This window comes from Mustela lutreola, chromosome X (genome assembly GCF_030435805.1).
Source record: "Mustela lutreola isolate mMusLut2 chromosome X, mMusLut2.pri, whole genome shotgun sequence".
Classification (NCBI taxonomy): domain Eukaryota; kingdom Metazoa; phylum Chordata; class Mammalia; order Carnivora; family Mustelidae; genus Mustela; species Mustela lutreola.
Window position 1 is genome coordinate 115,765,280 of NC_081308.1, and position 20,758 is coordinate 115,786,037.

Genomic DNA, 20,758 nt, shown 5'->3' on the forward strand with positions numbered 1-20,758 from the left:
GGCAGTGTATACAAACCAGAACCTACTATGTCTTGTAAATACCGAATATGTCTATTACTATCTTCATATGCCTAGTAGAGCATGGGTATATGCCAAGAATTAACGTTTAAGGGGTCTGGTTCAGTGTTACCCTAAATGGATTTCATCAGCAAGGAAGTGACAGACCCAGATGTTCCTCTAATATTGTGGTGCCCGCATTTTAACTAGGCCAAGAAAGAGAGGCCCTGTGTGGTATGGCTAACTACTTATGGGAATAATTTTGCTATACTACTATAGCAAATTTATTTCAGTTCCAGATATCACTTTCCCCATGAACTCGGGAGACCAAAGGAGCATAACCACTTTCCTTTCATCCCTGTCAAACTCAGCAAGTTTCTCAGGAAGCAAATACTATTTAAATCATTTTCATAATTCCAAAATGCCTGTAACACAAGTCCAGGGCCTAATTATGCCACTTAAATTTGTTGAAGATGTTTGGGTTTTTCTTTTTTTAATTTCAATAACGAAAGAGCCCAAGGGTTTAAAGCCCTAATAATCTAATAAACTTTGCTAAGTGAACATTGTAACAGATACGCCTGGATGGGATTTTGTAAATACCAGACAATTTCCCCTGATCTTTATCAGGGAAAAGAAGCCTAAATCTTTGGCAGGAAGAAATTAAATGTAGTGCAAAATAATAACATCTGGCCAGATCGTGTTTGTCAGAGTAGCAGCCCCTTTCCATGTCAGGCTGAATACTAAAATGAACTCTGAAGGGTGTGTGTGCAATTCTGTATGAGGCAATAGGAAAGGTTGCCACATGCCACAGAACATCGGGGTACAGTTAACCCACCCTAGTATGTCCCTACAGAGAACTGCTTCACGGCAGTGGAATTTGAAGCCTTCTGCCAAATAAAATTGGGGGGCCATTCTTGGGGTATTTTGTTTATTTCTCCATTACTGTACAGATTTCAACAGCACTTTCTATTTTTCAAACTATGATCATGATCATTTTTTAAGGAGGGGGGGTCGGCACTGGGAGAGGGAGAGAGAGAATCCCAAGCAGGCTCCACGCCCAGCATGGAGTTCGACGCAGGGCTCAACGTGGGGCTCCATCTCACAACCCTGAGATCACAACCCAAGCTAAAATCAAGAGTCGGATGCTTAACTGACTGAGCCACCCAGGCACCCTGATCATGATTACTTTTATGAGTTGCTAAGGCTTATTTTTGTCTTCTAAGGCCAAGGAAGACAGTGTGGTTCAATGACTTTGAAGTTAGAAACTTAATGCTGCCACTTACTGATTATGTGGCCTAAGGCAGATTGCTTAATAGTTCTTAACTCCAGTTTCCATTTCTTGTGAAATTGCAATAGTCATACCTAACAGTATCATTACTGTTATCAAGATTAATCAAACCTAACACACAGTAGACATTCAGTAAGCTAACCTCACTTCTCCTGCATGGAAATGACTCAGATGAGTTCAAGTATCTAACTTCACCAACTTTCTAGAGGCCTCTGACCTTCAAGAAGGCTTGAGTTATGAAAGCATACACTATCTTCCCCTCCCATCAAAACAAAAACAAAACTCCTCAAGGTTATATTTGAAATAATACATGTATCATTTAAGCATCTTCTCCTACTATAAGCCATCTCAACCATCTGGCAGAGCTTGCCAGAAAGAACATACTTTATTTTTCTACTAACGATTACTTTGATACATGAGATATTTTAATTATTTTTCTTGCCTCTCTGAGTTTTTTAATCTGGCATTTAGAGAGGGGGAATTATGGTCATCTCGTGGTTTAAAAAAAAAAAAGTTGTCCCAATAAACAACTCTTACCAGAATATGTACCACAAAACTGTGCTAAACCACTGATTTATCTGATAGGCCAGTGTATCTGTTTCAAATATTAATTACTAGAAAGAGTACTGTTTTTCTAGTCCCCAAGGAATAGGAGTGTGAACAGAAGGCTTTTGGGTTTTCCCCCACCTACTACTCTATTGGACAGGAACAGACACTTTGGCCTCACTGAATGGGTTTCGTTAGCTATCCTTCAAGGGCGGGGGCATGTAGAAGTAAACACACATACTACATCAAAGAGTAGTTCCAGAGCCCATTTCCCCAGCTGGGAAGGTGGGATGGATGCCCAGAATCCGTGCTCCAGGCAGAGACTGATGGCAGGCAACATTTCACCACCCTCTGAGCACCTCTCCAACTACCAGAGCACAGACTCCAGTGTACTTGTAGACCAAGACTACTTCCTACTAAGTGGCCAGAAAGATCTCAGATCCAGGGGAAGGAAAGGCAATGCTGTTTTCAGTACAGTAAAAATGAACTGATTCAGATTAATAGTCAGTGTCAGGGGATAGCTGAATAACAACAAAAATAATCCTTTAAATGTTGAAGGCATTTTCATATACCTTACCTCTTCTGATCCATAAAAGCTCTGGCAGGTTGGCCGGTGAGGTGTTATCTTGCGCATACAAAAACAAACTGAGACACTAAATTACTTACCAATTTTCACATAGCTAGTGTCAGAACAGGAAATAGAGCACATCTTTGATTCATGCCAAAGCTGTTACCAATCGATAAATAATCAAAGAATATATTGGAAACCAAAGGAAGACATTGATACATTGACTGAAGGTGTTTTTAAACCTCCATAAAAAATGAAAAATCTAATAAACAAAGCAATAAATTCAATTAATAACACATAAAATGGGTTAGCATCCTGAATATATAAAGAGCCCTTACAAATCAATAAGAAAGGGGCATCTCAATAAGAAATAATGAATAGCTAATTTTTTAATGATAAAAGAATATTAACAACAAAACTCACAAAATAAAAAGCACATACGAACATCAAATCTCCCTAGTAACAAAAGAGTACTATTTTTCACCCAAAGTAGGATTACCGTAAAATGGCAAATGGTCAGGCAAAAAAGAGGAAATAAATGTGAGAAACCTTAAAAACTTTATTGCCTCTGACCCAGCAATCCTAGTTCCAGGAAATTATCCTGAGTAAATAATTAAGGATGTGCACAAATATTCAGTTATATGAACATTACTTATCTCACTACAGTTTAGTGAAAGTACCCTAAATTTCTAGCAGTTAAAGAACATTGGACTAATAACATGTGAGACAGCCATGGGGCTAAGTACTTTATGACCTCTAAATACTATGTTTGTACAATACTACATTGTATTATAGAAAAACATTATTGACATGGAAAGAAGGCTATATCACATGAGAAAGCTATATAATCCATTTTTTTAAAATATATACATACACCCATATATGTATAACACTGAACCAAAGTACGCAAGATTATATACCAAAATGGTAACAGTACTTATCCTCTGGGGGCTAAAATGTAAGTCATTTTATTTTCCACTTTTTTGTGTTTTTTCATTTTCCCAATAAACATGTACAGTAGTTCCCCTCCTCATCCATGGGAATATATTCCAAGATGCTCTGTGGGTGCCTGAAACATGAATAGGGCTGAACCCTAGATAGACTATGTTTTTCCCTCTACGTTTCCCTATATGTACATATATATGATAGAGTTTCACTTATAAATTAGGCACAGTAAGAGATTAACAACAATAACTAATAATAAAATAGAATAACAACTATAAACTGTAATAAAATTTATATGAATGTGGGCTCTCTCTAAAAGCATTTGATGGTCCTGTACTCACCCTTCTTCTTCCTGTGGCGATGTGAGATGATAAGATGCCCACGTGACGAGATCAAGTGAGGTGGGTAACATAGGCATGGTTCTATAGTGTTAGGCTACTACTGTCCTTCTGACAATCTGTCAGAAGGAGAATCATCTGATCCTAGACTAGGGTTTACCTCGGGCAACTGACCCCATGGAAAGTAAAACCACAAACTGGTGAGGGCAGACTCCTGTGGTACTTATTTGTGTAGTCAAAACTTATTTTTATTTAAAGATTTTATTTATTCATTTGACAGACAGAGATCACAAGTAGGCAGAGAGGCAGGCAGAGAGAGAGGAGGAAGCAGGCTCCCTGCTGAGCAGAGAGTCCGATGTGGGGCTCAATCCCAAGATTCTGGAATCATGACCTGAGCCGAAGGCAGAGGCTTTAACCCACTGAGCTACCCAGGCACCCCAAAACTTATTTTTTAAAAAGAATATCCTGAAAAAGTTTGCTCTATTACTTTTAAGTGACATTATAATCAGGAATGACACATAAGAGCATATTTGGAAAAGCTGACAAGCGTTGCGAGTCTCATGATTCTTGGTCACAAAGTGTAAATCCGTGGCACTGAGCCTTCTTCACAGTGCTCTGTGAAGAGCCTAGATCAGGCTGGAAGAAAAGACACCCAGCAAGCCAGGGAGTGGTGAGGCCATAAGCAGAGGCTGAAGCTCAGGTATAGCATAGGACATTTCATCTCAAAATGGGAAAGCTTCAACCTATTAGCTACACTCTTAAGATCTTCTAGCTGAGTGGAGTTTAAAACCTAAAAACAGGGGTGCCTGGGTGGTTCAGTCGGTTAAGCATCCAACTTCTGATTTCGGCTTAGGTCATAATCTCAAGATCATGAGATCAAACCACACATCAGGCTTCGTGCTGGGCATGGAGCCTGCTTGAGATTCTTCTCCTTCTCCCTCTGCCCCTCCCCACCATGCCTGGCTTACTCTCTGTCTCTCTAAAAAAATAAAAATAAATAAATAAAACCTGAAAATAAATGCCTCAGGCAACAGGTTGTATTTATTTTTTCTATTTGGTCCTAGTGGTACTTGCTGCAAAGGATGCAGAAGAGTTGGAAATCTGTTTCTATTGATATTATTTCTTTTAATTCTGTATATGCGTAGATGCACATGTGCACGTGCGCACTCCCCTGGGGTGAGTATTTTCTAATATCTCACCTGGGGCTATAGCAATGAGATAGACTACACATTGGCCCTACCCTCAGAGAGATCATTCTCCAGTAAAGGAGACTCGTGTTAACAAAATATCCATACATGGATCACTACAAACTTGGTAAGTGTTAGAAAGGAAAAACACAGGATCCCAAGAGAGGGAGTACTGTGGGACCTGGTCTAGTCCAATGATTACATTTCAGTTAATCAGGTCCAGTACTAATGCTAAAGAACTTCCACAAATAGAGGAAGCATCATAAATATCCTGGTTCATTTTACCATTTTTGTTTTCCTTCCTCTCCTAATGCAACCCAATGGAATCAGAGTCTGCCATTGCTAGTTAGATCTTGAGGTTATGTTAACTCATTCAGACCACTAGGGGACTCTTTAGAGAGTGCATACTATCTAGTCTTAAGTACACACACACAAACACACACACACACACACGTACATGCATACACACACAGAGAGGAAAAAGAAGAAAACACATACAAAGGTTACAAGCAATATTTTTCTGAGTGATATGATTAGGAGTCAATATGCTGGAACCTTTTTTATATGAATCATAATTACATAAAAGCACAGAAAAGCATTTTTTAATAAAGTATATGTACCAGATATGTCACCGTCAATGCCGCAGAGCAAAGAAAGATATTCTACCTCATCTACAATGATGCTGACAAACATACAACCGAGAATAACAGAAATAATGGCTGCCCTGCATTTGATTCCTACAGACCCATACAGAGTTGAGCTCTTCACAGCCCTCTTCTGAATTAACCCTGCTGAATTAATGGCTCGGAGAGAACTGACTTGCTCTGCGGTCACAAAGAGAGAGCTTAGCAGATCTGGGACTTTGACTCCAGTCCCCCCAAAGCCCAAGCACACGTCTGTCACACTACGTTCCTCTCTGCATGCCTCCTAGGCATCTTGCTCTTTCGAGAGGTTAAGGCTGAGATGCTACAAGGCTAGCCAGGGAGGCCAGCAAGACTGGTATCTGGTAGGCAATTATTAATGTTCAAATTTTAATTTAATTTAGAAAAAGATATGCGCTGATTTACCTAACTCCCTCACCTGACCTTCTCTTTGATCAAGAGCCATGTCTGCTGGGGAATTCATACAGGCAATCTCCTCCAAGAACCTCTACCCTCTAGTTGGAATTAATCTTCTCCAACCTCACACTCCCATACAGAGGCGGGTTTCGTGGGAAGCTATTGAAACCTAAGCTTTAGGGACCCACACTTGTGATCCTCCGTCTGGAAGAGCCAGGGGCATTTTGTAGCTTTTATTTTGTCTTCTTTTTCTTAAAGAGGGCCCCCAGATTGTATAAGCTTTGGGCCCCACAAAACCTAAATCTACCCTTACTCCCCATGGAAGACTGGGGAGTGCTAAATGTTTCTCACAGCATTTCTCTTAGGATGCCTTGTACCTGAGTTATTCGTGTATAAAAATCTTGGTTTCTAAAAGTTGAAGGTAAGCAGGAAATGTTTTTTATCTTTGAATCCCCCACAACGCCTGCCTCCAGACATGCTAGGTCCTTGCTCAGCAAATGTTTTCTAATTAAGTACAACAGAATCCCCTTGCATGAAAGCAAGCTAGAATTGGAAAGGTTGCCCATGACCATGAAACAAAATACACAGAGGCAATATATAATATATAATATATGGTGGTTAAGGGCCCAGTTTCCGGAGCTGGCCTTCCCAGGTTCCCAGTTGCCACCTCTGCCATTTGTTGGCTGACCTTAGACAAGTCACTTTGTCTCTTGAAAGCCCCACTTCCTCCAGGTGAAGTGAGGCTAATAATAGTATCAACCTCAGATGGCTGCCATGAGGTTTCAATGAGATGATGCCAGTAGAACACTTTCGAAGAGGAGACTTTCCATTTGATTCCCACCAACTCAGCACATGTTGGGAGAGGAGCCTTGATTCTAGGCCCAAGCCCTCAACTTCCTTCTCTCCACAGTCACCCCACTTGTCCTACCTATCCCCACCCAGACTCACTCAAACCCAGCCCAAATGACTCCAGAGCCTGCCTTCTTAATCATCACACTCTGGAGCTGGACGGGGAACCAAAGGAAGAGTCCAAAGGCCTGGCACTTTGTTCCACCTTTGCTGGTAGTCTAGGTGTGAGCTGATGGAGCCTGGAACTCAAATCAGAGACGAGGCCAGCGGGCATCAGTGTGAGACCGCTGAGACCCAGAGAGGGCAGAGGGGAATGGGGTGGAGGAAGAAGATGCAAGGGAATGTGAAGCGAGAAACAAGACCTGGTGCCTGACTGGAAACCGGGATGAGGAAGAAGGAGGGATGTGGGGCCACAACTCAGCCCCTGGAGGCCTCTCACAGTCAACAGAGGCAAAGGTGTTTTTAATTTCTACATTACTGCTTCCAGCTTAAAGGAAAATCATTTCTACCTCCACTCTACTGACAGGAGAATTCAAACCTCTCAAACATATGCTTCATTATACCGATATCAGGTACTGCAACTCAGTGAGACAGAAAGAGGAGGAGGAACATATGTTTTCAGAAAGTAAACAAATCCCAGTGGGGGCGGGGAAGGGTAGGGAGTAATCACGGGAGGCAAAAGTGGTTATTTTTCCTGGAAGCTTCTCGAGGACAGGGACAATGTCCTTTAATTTGCTTCGTTGGGCCCACTAGTGAGAAAGTGGGCAGGAGCATGGCAGCCGTGGGGAGTGTGTCCAGAGCCCTGTTGAATGGAGGGGCATGGGCTGCGGTAAAGAGTTAATCTGTATAATCTCCTCACCTCATGTTGGCCGCAGAACAGTCTCCATCCGCACACTGAGTCATTTTTCTAAGCTCTTTTTATTAAAAAGAGTTTTCAGCCTAATGACTGACTTTTCTAAATCAATAAGAGGGCACAGTAAAGGTTTATAACTCCCCCAGCTTCTGGCTCTGCAAGAGCCACAGAATTTTGAAACCCACTTGAATCCGAAAGTTCTAAGTATGAAATGAAAATGACTTTAAACACCCAGTTTCTAATTGTTTGTCCCATAGCACTAATAATTAAAGAATCGCATTTTTTAAAACTTTGTAACCAAAGTTAACTATCTCTTTGAGTCAGCGCCATGAAAGTACACTAATTAAAGCCAGCATCTTCTGAGCTCTGATGAGAAATTCACCCTTTTATAATGGGATTACTAGAGCTTTGCTGTACAGATGAGTGGTTTGATTAATAATTTACATTTTTGAGGCTATATAACCTGACTCATGGTCATGGCTTGCGTTCCTAAAATTCTTCTATCCAGTTTAATGTTATTACATTTTGCTCTGGCAAATGAATTAAGTTCTGATTAGACATCAGTGTAATTATTCTCTCCCCTACAAGGGTTGTGACAGGATGGCCAGTGGTCAGAGTCAGGGACTCGCTGGAGCTCGGCCTGCACACAGCTGGAGCATGCGCAGGAGAGCTGTCAGACTAGTCAAGGGGAAAAATTGTGAAATGGAGAAAAATTGCTCAGTGCTAACTTAAAAACCCCCCGCAACATTATAAAAGCTAAATGAACAAATGATTGAATCTCAAAAACATGTTTATCAACATCCAAGCAATTATTTAGTCACATATTAACTGCGAAGGAAAAAAAAGCTTTGCCTGAACAGTTATTTCAAGCAGAAATGACTAGAGAAATTGCTCTGAGCTGATGGAAAAGGGTGTTCTACACAAGGTCAATTTTATTTAGGGGGAGTGGGAGAGACAGGAATCTGACAGGGAAAAAAAAAGTATAAGAACTGCCAAGAGCAGATGGAAATGGGAAACAAGGGAGTGAAGAAACAGCAGCACAGAAACCCTGTCCCCCTCTCACCACAGCCCCCCGCATGTGGAAATGTGTCGTCTCTGCCGTAGAAAAGAGGTAGGAGAAAACCATCCAGCCCCGCCATGATTCCACAGGCCAGACAATGCAACTAAAATATGGCCTGAATGTGACAAACCCCTCCCACTCTAGCTGCTTGTTTGTGTGTAAAATATTCCAGATAGGGGCCAGAAGAGAAGCTTCAGGAGGCTGGGGAAGAAAGGCTAGCTCCTGGCGGTATTGACATTTTGAACAGCACAGTTTCACATCTATGAAGGTACAAAACAGACCCCTTTTCCAAAGGCTACTTTACCTAAGTGCTCTCTCACCTGTGCACGGGATATCCACTGTAGGAGGCAAACGTGGGTGAATTGCATCATGGCCTCCAGCTTTACTGGGGCTCATGTCTGTAATGGACATGTGCCATTTATCTGGCATCTCCGGTGCTTTCGAGGTAATAGCTTTAGAGATAATAATGCTGGGACATGGAGCTTTACAGTTTTCAAGACACTTTCATATACACTACCTCTCCCCTAGGAGGTAAGCAGGACTGTAATTATCACCCCCATTTTGCAGATCACAAAACTGAGGCTAATGGAATCAAAGTAAGCCCCTGTATTCATAAAGCTTACCAAGACAGAACTAGAATTAGAACTGAGATGCTCTGACTCCAAGCCCAGTGTTTCTTCCATTGCCTTTCAGACACATACTCCCCCAAATATATTTTAGCTCCTTCAAATGAAAATGTGAAGGAAAAGAAAAATGGTGCAAGTAACTTGATCTTTCTTTATTGATTCGCAGCCGTCACTACAGACATGGGCTATTGCCCCTCCTATAATACAGGGGCTACTGAGGCACGTAGGTTATCCCCCTCTACTGAATGTCCTCTGGACTGCCCCACTCAGTGAGCCCCCAAGTCTACTTTCATGTTTTTCACCCTTCCTGGCACTCATAACTTCTTGCTGTTCATAGATACCTCCCTCTGGCATTCTTCCATAATCCCTCCACCTAACTCCTTAACCTACCGCCTGCTAGAAAACTAGAAAATCCAGCCTGTAAAAAGACCACACACAAATGTGGGACAGTAGTGGGTACTGAACGAACGAGGGCCTGAGAATTTCTCAGTGACCTCAGCAGGAGCTCTATAGCATTCCAGGAGCACAGGGATGTCTTCTGCTTAACCACTCTAGTTCTCCCCTCTGAAGAAGCTGAACTGGCTTCTTGCGGGTTAGGCAACTTCCAGAAAAGCTGAAGCGTGTTCTCCCTCAAAGTCAGGGGTACCTTGGGGAAGACTGGAATCATCCAAAATACAGAAAAATTTCCTAGGCCTATCCCCCCAAATACTCCCTGATGGGACACGTTTGACAGTTAGAATGCCATCCTGCAAGGAAAACAGAGCTCCAGGATTGAACGTGCAAAGGTGACAGAGAGAGGATAAAACATTAATTAGGAAGACCATGTCAGATGACGGCCCGGAAGAAGCCAAGGCATCAGTGAGTTTCCTCATCTGTAAAATGGAGATAATTACAGTAGGAACCTCAGAGAGCTGCTGGGAAAATCCAGCGAGAGAATTATGTAAAAGTAAGCATCATATAGCAGGCATTTAATAAATTGCCATTAGTAGTATTATCATAGTAATTATTATGAGGTAGGGGAGAAGAAAAAGAGACAAAAATCTTTTAGTGGAGTTTTTCAAAAAGAATTAATTAAGCAGAAACAAAAAACGATTGTGCTGCCCCATTTTACTAAGCACATCCGAGTAAATTAAATTTAGGAAACGAGGCAATGCAAAGATTGAAAATAAAGAACAACTTTTTTTTTAATGCTTCAATCATTATCAAAACAACATTAGCAAGAGAGCACTCCAACCGCTGTAGCGAAGGGCCCCAGGCTCATTTATGAGGGCAAAGGCTTCTTGCAAACGAAGACATAAAATCCAAATTGAGGCAGTAAGGATTGCTCGTGGAACTGTGCACATATTTGCAGAAAGCATTCGCTGCTTAAATACCCCCAGTGTGGACGAGTGAGGGAATCCTAAAGAGATTGTGGATCTAGGCCAATATCAAGATGAGCTTTCTTCAACTTCATGTGGTGGGGAAAATAGCTTGCATCAAATTTCATAGGACTGAATTATTGGAGCAAGGATTTGGTCTACCGGAATCTTGGGGAGGGAGTGTATTTTATGGAAGAAACAACTGGGCCCTCCCAATTCCAGCTCGTCAGAATAATAAGTAATCATAAGGGGGACAAAAGTGGCTCCTCTCTTTTTTTTAGCCATCAATAATACATCAGCTTGCCTCGGTCCCTGATTTTCGTCTTGTCCCTCCCAATGTTCGTTACAGAAAGAATTTGGGGGCGATGTTTCTACAAACATGGCATAATTGCCTTGAGGTCTGGGACCATGGTTTCTTTTTTCTTATGGGGTATATTTGCTCTAAATGGGAAGCAGGGAAAGAATAAGGGAATGAAACAAGAGAAAGAATTGAGTCCATATGGTGATGAGGTAGAAGGCCCCAGCCATGAGTTCAGACATCACTGAGTTGTCTCCATGTTCCTTTGCCAGACCTGTCCTCCTATGTTCACAACTGGAGAAATAATACATATTTGTGTGTGTACATGTGTGTGTGTGAGAAAAAGAGAGAAAAGATACAAGTAGTAGGTGCTACCCTCCCCCCTTTCCAGCCTCTGTCCACATGACTAGTGTCCAACCTCCACGCTAAGCCAATCAAAATCTGGTCAGAACTTCCTTTCTCTCCTCATCTCGTGCCTAGAAAACACAATATGCAAAATGGAAGACTGGAAAAAAAGATGGAGGACTGGGCAGAGACAGAAGGGCTGACACCCAAGGCCCTCAGAGGTCAGCCATTACCGCTACTCCACACAGTGGACTACCAGGGGTGCTCGTTCTCCTGCCCGCCTCCAGCAGGCCCACGGCTGTCAGGTAACACCAGTGGGCCTGGTTATTCTGCGAATGAAACCACTCACACTCCATTTTGAAAAGCCCCTGAACACCCCCAAAGAGTCAGATTCAGCTCTTGCCTTCGACAAAATTCTCTTGTCCCATCACTTTTTACCACCCCCACTTTCATTCAGCAGCTCAGCTCCAAAACCAATCTAAGAAGTACATGAATGGCACATGTATTTTTAAAACCAGCTTCAATTATTCATTTGATCGCCAAATTGTTAGTCTCCACAAACTCTTCACAAGAGTCTGACGGCATACGTAAGTGAACAAATACCTCACGCTTCTATACTGTATTTCATATAATCAACCCAACATCCCCTGAGGCTTTGACCCAGGGAACTATCATGAATGTAGGCTTTATTAGCTAATTGGAATAATTTTCTTAGCTAATTCTAAGATTTTCCTTGCAATACACAAAATAAGCTATAATCAACCTACCTTACAATTCAAAGAGGTTAATCCTTAACAAGGTGCCAGAAACCTACAAATTTGGAACGTCAGGTCATCAGAAGAGACTTTTCTATCTAAACTCCAATTCTCTGTAGAGCAAGAAAAAGGGAGCTGGCGTCCTGTGCTTCAGGGAAGACAGAAGCAAGCCCCAATATCTGTAATTAATTTCCCCTCCCAAGAGGCAGCATACCGAGGTAGTTAAAAATATAGGCTCTAAGAGCAAGGCCGCCTGGGTTCAAATCTTGATTTCCCCCCATTAATTAGTTGTGTGGCCTCAGGAAAATTACTTAACCATTCTGTGCCTTGGCTTTTTATCCCTTACATGGGGATGCTGATAGTAAGACCTATTTCCTAGGGTTATTGTGAAGACTAAAGGAACAAATACACAGAGAGCATGTCGTCAACATTCCTAGCTGGGTCTTTGAATTGAAGGAGGTATTCTCCATCCTGCTGGGTTGGTCCTACTGGTCAGTGAGGAGAAATGGAATTTCTGACCCATCCTGGCAATGCCACCACAGGTCCCTTTATAGTCACACACAGGTGTAGTAAAGATGGAGACTCACAAAGAAAGAAGAGGTGGTCCACTCACACAAATGAGAAAACATAGTGCCTTTGAGCCAAGCTCCAGATCTCTCTGGAAACGGTCCCCGTGGTCAGAAGGAGTTCAGGCATGTTCCACAACCATCTAACCCACGCCTGGAGAAAACTGGTATTTAAGTAACCTCTTTTGTTGTGTTTTTTTTTTTTTTTTAAACTGGTCTTCAGGGCTTGTTGAGAGAAGATATCATTTACCCCTTCTGTAGGGATTTGTAGCCATCGCACACAGGTAAACAGAATGTCCTTGGACAATGACTTTGGACAATGCCTGCCTCTCCAAAGAGTGAAACGCAGTGTCTCTAAAAGCTGTGCTTTTCCTGAAACAGAATCTCTCACTGGGAGATTTCTCTGTCAAGTGTTAACGCTGGCATGGTCATTTATAAATTAGACTTAGCATCTGAAAGCCCAGCGCCCAGAGAATGATGCCAAGGGGCACACGTCTAAAATGATCCCCAGCACTCACCTTGGAAAACTGCGGCGTTCTGGATGATCAAGAACTTGAGCTCCATACTTGCAGATTGAAGCAGCTGTTCCATGTTCAAGCGCGCGGTCAGTTGGTACTTTTCTTCCATCTTTCTGGAGCAGCACGTTGGACCCTTGGGGAGACATACTTGCAGATCTGATCCTGAAACAAACAAGGGTTTCACGTTTCAGTAAGCAGAATGTCACACACACATACACACACACACACACATACACGAAGTGAATAAGGCAAGACAATGCATTTTTTAAAATACAGTAAAATCTTGATTATTCAAAATTAGTGTTTATCTTAACGAATCCCTGCTTTCTCCCAATTATCTTTATGACTGATTCTTTTTGAATAACCATTAGAATTAATTGCCTAGGTTTGACTCATAAATTCTGCACAAACCAATTTATAGCACCAAGTAGACGTCATTGAACACCGATATTTAATTTGTCCATTAAAAGATTAATCTTCACTCCTACAATTTATTTTTCTTGATTATAATTTATGAATGAGAGCACAACCAAGAGGCAATTTTCAAAATTCCAGTTATGATTTCCTAATGAAATGTATGTCTGCCACCCCGGTGTGGCTTTTTGGGATAAATGATTAAAACATCAATATCTTATCAAAGCTTTGCTGTTGTTAACTAAAGGTCTGGGGTAAGATTCACAGAGGAAATATCCAAAGGACAACATCAACATTTTGACAATCACCAAAATCCCTTACAACGACAACATTCTAGCGCTATTCAAATATCGACCTCTGAACTCCTAAGTCACTTCCTTGCATCTCGCTTATGATGCATGGTATCTTTTTATTTCTGCAACTCCATAAAAAGTTGTCGAATTAAGAATCTCCTCACTTATTCCAAAATTAGGGAATCAGAACGTCTTCTCAGTCCTCATCCAATGTGACCTTTGGTGGCATCCCTCCCAGTCGACCAGTTTCTTCTTTTTTTTTTTTTTTAAGATTTTATTTATTTATCAGAGGGGGGGGGGGAGAGAGCGAGCACAGGCAGACAGAATGGCAGGCAGAGGCAGAGGGAGAAGCAGGCTCCCTGCTGAGCAAGGAGCCCGATGTGGGATTCGATCCCAGGACGCCAGGATCGTGACCTGAGCCGAAGGCAGCTGCTTAACCAACTGACCACCCAGGCGTCCCTTGACCAGTTTCTTCTTAAAAGGCTCCCCTCCTCCCTTGTTATAGTGAACCTACCCCTGCCCCCCCCAACACACATACCCCTACTGCTATGGCTACTCTTATCTGCTTTTCCTCCTCTTCTGCCTGTCACTTTAACATTACTGACCCTCTCTGTGTTCTACGTCTCCCCCCACACATGATCTCATCTCATCTATGGGGCTGCTGAACTCCCTAACCCAGCCCTCACCTCTCTTCTGAGCTCGAAAACTTCCTATCTGCAACCTCTCCATGAGCATCTCAAATTCAGCCTACTCCAAACTGAACTCTATGTAACTAACACACACACACACACACACACACACACACACACACACATACAGTTCCATCTCTTGTGTTCTATATCTCAGTTAATAAAGATCATCTGCCAAGTATCCCAATGACTGAAACCTTTGTCATTCTCAGCTCTCCCCTGGGGACGCAAGGCATTTCTGCTCCGGTGGAGGTCTTCACAGCATATAAATGAAAATTCAAGCCAGGGGCGTAGATGAAAGTCATTCAACAAATATTTTATTGGGCATCTACCATGTGCCAAGCACCCTGGATATAACAGATATATACAGACATGCATATATAGTTTGTATATATGTTGGGTATATGTATAGTTTGTGTATATATTGACACACACAGCCAAGTAGTGATGAGTACTCCAGAGAAAATAGAACTACGGAAGGACAGCAAAACAAGTTGTGGTATATACATACAGTGGATTATGACTCGGCCATACAAAGGAATAAACTATCGATCCATGCTACCACGGCAACGGGCCCCCAAAACATTATGCAAAGCCACAGAAGCCACATCACAAAAACCCTACATACTCTACGGTTCCATTTATACAAAAGTCTCCCAAATGAGAATTAACCAGTAGTGACGGAAAGCAGTTCAGTGGTTGTTGGGGAGGGGACACAGGGCAGGGACGGGGCCAGAGTCAGGAAGTTTGGCAGAGCGATGGATAGATTCATAATTTTGGCTGCAGTGATTGTCTCCTAGCTATATGCATGTGTCAAAATTATCAAATTATACCCTTAAAATATGTACTTTATTGTATGTTAATCGTACCTCAATAAAACTGTTCTTTATTCTTTTTCTTTTTTTTTTAAAGATTTTATTTATTTATTTGACAGAGAGAGATCACAAGTAGGCAGAGAGGCAGGCAGAGAGAGAGGTGGAAGCAGGCTCCCTGCTGAGCAGAGAGCCCGATGCGGGGCTCGATCCCAGGACCCTGAGATCATGACCTGAGCCGAAGGCAGTGGCTTAACCCACTGAGCCACCCAGGCGCCCCTCTTTTTTCTGTTTAAAAACCAAAGTCAGGGAGGTAGGGTAGATGGTAGTGGCAGCAACAATTCTATTTAATAGGATCGTCAGGAAAGGCTTATTTCATAAGGTATCATCTAAAGAGAGACGAAGGAAATGATGAGGCATTCCCTGGTTTTGTATCTTCTGCCAATACTAGCAAATATTAAGTCCAATCTCCCTCCTCTTCTGTAACTCCCACTGTACTCAGACTTTTCCTCCAACCAGCATTTGTCGAGATCCTTCTGTGGTGAGCATGCGCATCTCAGACCTCCTACTGTGCTGCATGTAACTAACTGATGGTCCCAGCTGCTGCGCTCTGAACTCACTGCCATGTTGTATCTGGGCCACCATCCCCAGGGCCTGCCCCAGCCGATGTCGGAGCATAACAAAGATGCTAAGTTCTGTGAGCATGGGCCTGGCTGACGGGGATTTGGGCTCAAGGACTCCCCATTGACCTTGACAAAACTTTCTGAAAACGTTACTGTGGTCAAAGATTCTTCCTACTCTACCTTCCTTCTTTCGCACTGTGCTACGTGGTGAAGGTCCCACGTTGAACAAGAGAGACATGGTCCTGACCCCAAAGAGCTCACTGTCTAAAGGGGTTGCCAGAAATAAATACCGAAGACATAGGAAATGAGTGCAATAAAGCAGCATAGTTAGTCAAGATGACAAAACATGTATATGAGGTAGAGGGGCAACTCTCCCAAAGTCCTGTGAGGTCTTTGGCAAAGCAAGGACCTGTAATAAACATCAAATCTTCCTGAAGGAAAGCATACGCAGACATTTTAGACAGCTTTGTAACAACTGAGATTTTAAAAAATGGGGTGGTGGGAGTGTGTGCAGGAAGAGACTAGTTAGTCCTAAGTGACCAGAAAATTTATTTCTATTACAGCTTATTTCCCTAGGAATTCCAGTTAATCACGACCTTAATGTATGTGTCCAAGTTCTATTTTCTTAATTTAGGAATGAAATTCATCAAGTGTTGCCTCACATGACATCACCGTTGGGAGTCCAGGATATGGACTTCGAGCACTCCCCTTCCCCTTCCTCAAGGGAGCTGACAAAAGCAGTCAACGGAGAGCACAGATAATACATATCACCAAACCAAATCCAGCACTGCAATTTATAGCGCTGGATGGAAAGGTGATATTTAATGTGTCAAAATACAATTTGGGGTCTGGAGACACATGGTTCAGATTTAACTCCTATAAATGTCAATCTCAGAGACAAGCCTTAAACTGATATTAAATACGGTCTAAGCTTAAAGGTTTTATGATTATCTTCTGAAAAAGAAAACAGAGCTAGTTCTAGCTCACTGTGTTCTTTCTACAGGAGGTTACAAAATATAATGCTATTCTAGGAATAGAAAGTGATGCGGTTTACTGGACCACGAAGGCAAAGAGTCCCCTTCGGGAAGAGTGGCTAATCTAGATTGAAACAAGGTTGGTTGGGACACACGTGTAGATAGGAAAATCCTATAGAGAAGATACTTGCCATGTACCAAGATCCTGTCCATTTGACAATGTTTTATCTACTTTCTTGATAAACTGATGCCTAAGTCATATGTGTTTAAAATAGCTGTATTTGAATACATTCATAAAATTCAATGTTAATAAAAAAAAAAAAATCCTTTGTGTTTCTCAGTTTCCGCTGGTGAGGACTTCCCGTTTTCGGGAATGGTAGGGTTTATTCAGCAGCCTGGCTGCTGATAGTGTTCCAGCTCTAGCCAGCGGGAATCACAAAATAATGGGGTTCAAATCTTTCCTCTGTGAAGTGCCATGAGTTGTTAGGTCTCAGAAATAACAAATCACCACTCAGTGTACCTGCAGAAACCCAGGACCGCCTCTTTGAATCACTATGACACCAGTTTGGTTTGCCTTTGATGGGTAACTCATAGAGTAACTTAGAGATTGCATAGTGCGGCCCTTTCCCTGTCTTGGGCAGGTCTTATCATTGTAAAAATGCCCACTCCCTCAAGAATTCATTGAGTCAAACATCTTGAGAGAAACAAAATATCAAGTGAGAATTTATGGGAAAAGATCTCAAACATCATGAAGAAAGATGTAGCATAAGAAATGTACATAGAGTAACATCTACCTTCCCTCCCAGTTAACACTACCTGATCAATCAATAAACCAGTACAACTGATCTGGGGGCTAAGAGGTAGCTAGAGTATTTGAGGAAATAAACACATCTATAAGCTGAAACAAATTTCGAATTTCCAAGCCAGGAATACGGAAATATACGCCAAAGGGAAAAACATTTTAAGTACATTTCATATAACTCACAGGCCAGCACAAGAGAACATAAGGAACAAACTGGACCAGGAGAGCTAGACATGGCTAAATGAAATGGCAATAATGAAAAATGAACCATTTCAATGCAGGAACAGAGGCATAAAAGAAACAAAGCAGAACCAAAAGAAGTAAAGAAAGAATTTAGAGAGGAATCCTCATCAATGAAACAGAGAATTACTCTGGAAACCAAATCTCAAATGGGATTCATAAAAAATAACCAAGTGCAAATGACTAAGGAGGTACACCAAGAACTGGTACATACTTGTATGAATGAAAGCAGAAAGGCCAATTCAAGAACTCAGACGCAACCTACAAAAGACACAATAAATAGCAGAGCATTCTGTAGGGATGTCAGGAACAAAAGAAGGTTAAGGGGAAATAACTCCTTTATTGGACAGAAAGGAAAAGTAATCATTGACCACACTCATCAGAGAGGTGCTCACATTTTTTTTTATATAAAAATGGAATTCAGCTAGGAAATGGGAATAGAGACAAGCAATATAGCCTGGGATGGAGATGAGGAGAAGGCTCAACAATTGACTGTTCAAATGAGCCATAAAGGTTCAAGTCTTTGGAGCTTAATAACTTTGGATTCCCAGATGCTTAAAAAAAAAATTTTAACTGAAGTCATTACAGGGCTGCTAGTTCCCATTTATTTTGGAGGATTAAAAAGTACCTTCATACTATAATCTCCTCTCCCAGATTTTCCATTCCTGAAGAACAGAGAATGACACCCATCTCCTTGGGATGCCCTGTCTATCCCATTCAGCCCTGTGCATATAGTGTTGAATTAATGAGGGCCGCAGATTGAGAACGCTGGTAAAAACAAACAAACAAACAAACAAAACCACCTTTGTGTCTCTCTGATCTAAAACAAGGGAGAGGAGACAGATGACCCTGAAAATTTTACATCTGTGCGCTTAACTTTGATCCTGGAAAAAATATCTTTAAATACCACAAAAATCAATTTCCAAACATCTTGGAGATACACAAATAGAGGTTTCACTTGAAGGAACTATAGAGTAATTTATTTCGAATTATTTTGAGGCAAGGTCTTCCTGGCACACTGGGTCCGAGTTTGGGTCTGACAGCTGAAAAGGGATATTTGGGTTATGGCCATAAATCCTCTAGAGGATTCTTGCCACATGGACCCATACTGGGCACCCTTATCATTGCTCCCCCTCCCAGAGGCTAGGCCACTGGGAGACCACAGCAGGCCCTTTCCTAATGTGTACTCTTGTTTCAAAGGATGGTTTAGCCTTGGCTACCCGTGGCCTTGCTTTCCTGACCTCCACCCATCCTTTGGGCCCAGTTCTTGTTCTTTTTTGACTCCATTCAAGAACTTGCAGCCACAGGCTCACACACTCACCCAGAGACCCCATTCCAAGCCTGAGCCTTGCCCCTAATTGGAAGAGGAGAGCGAACAATGTGCTATGGGTCTGTCTAAATACATCTGTTTATTGGATTTTATTCCAAATCAGCAAGTAGTAAATGGCCTGAAGGTCAGCATCGTGGCAGGCACCATGGGCAGGAAAAGATCAATCACGGTGTGCCCCTCCCCACTTTGTCGAGTTGCTTATAAATGTAGTCCTACCCCACCACTGGCTAACTATGCAAGCAAGGGTAGTCACTAAAATTCCACATGTCTTTCTGTCCTTAGCTCTAAAAGGGGATTATCAATAACCCTTACCTTATAGAGTCATTGCAAGGGTTGAATGTGATGATGTGGGTAAAGCTCTCACCTTCTTGGCACACCACGGGTTAAGTAACATTAAAATAAACAAATACAAAACTCACACAAAGAGACCAGACTTTCACACAAGAATAGCTAGAGAAGAGAAAAGGTGACAAAATACGCAATATCTTTTCTGAGGTGATGGAAAGAGTCTCTATTTTCTTTGGGGATAGGAGTTACACAGGTGTGTACATTTGTAAAAACTCATTAAATTCTTCACTCAACACGGGTATATTTTATTGTTTGTAAATTATCTCAGTCAAGGTGATTTTTAAAATATGTCCTATGGACAACATTTGCTAGGTAAATGAATGCTCACCAGAGACTCTGGGAGCCAAACGGGACTTCTAGGGGAGGCGGGGCTTGAGCCAGATGGGAAGGATTTGGAAAAGCCCAGGGATACAATGGTTTGGCGGCAGCAGCGTACTAGGGCAAGACTAACCTGCCTGGAGAGAAGCTGGAATCTGGGGCACAGCTAGCTTCTCAGGGCAGAATGTGAGTTTGGACAGAAACCTGTGGGCTTGGCCCCATAGGCAGTAAAGGCCCACTGCTGCTTCTCGAACAAAAGCATAATGCGTGGAGGAGAGCTGCGTAGGCAGATGAGTCTTAAGCCTGAAATTGGGAATGGACTAAATAACCCCTCAAGGTCACTTCAAGCCTGCCAGTTCTCTAATTACCTTTATTGTGTTCTATACATTGGTTATTTTACTCAACTGCAATTTTACTAATGACTATAAATTGTCAAAAATCCCATTAAAAACACAATAAAGAACAGAAGAAATATTAATGTAGACCTCATTCCTTATACTTTCCTAAGAGCAAGATAAAACATATTCAAATAGCAACAGAAGAGGAGGAATCGTCAGGGCTCAGTAACAATGAAAATTGAAATCTTTTCTATATATATATATATATATATATATATGAATATGATGATTTGACACATTTCATTGCCAAGGTCCGCTTTGTGGCAGATTACTTTTTTTGCTAACAAAGGTACATTGTGCTAAAAAAATGATGTAATATCATCATTAAAGTAATATTAAGCAAAAGAATGAGTGATATCCCA

The 20,758-nt window shown here is 41.9% G+C and overlaps 1 protein-coding gene across 1 annotated transcript in view; it reads right to left on the reverse strand.

Annotated features, from left to right (window-relative positions):
* Positions 1–20,758, reverse strand: part of GPC3 (glypican 3) — a 399,487-nt gene that overhangs the window by 355,329 nt on the left and 23,400 nt on the right. Inside the window, exon 2 of the mRNA XM_059157331.1 lies at positions 13,156–13,317. Coding sequence (XP_059013314.1) covers positions 13,156–13,317 — 162 coding nt within the window. The remainder of the gene's footprint in view (positions 1–13,155; positions 13,318–20,758) is intronic.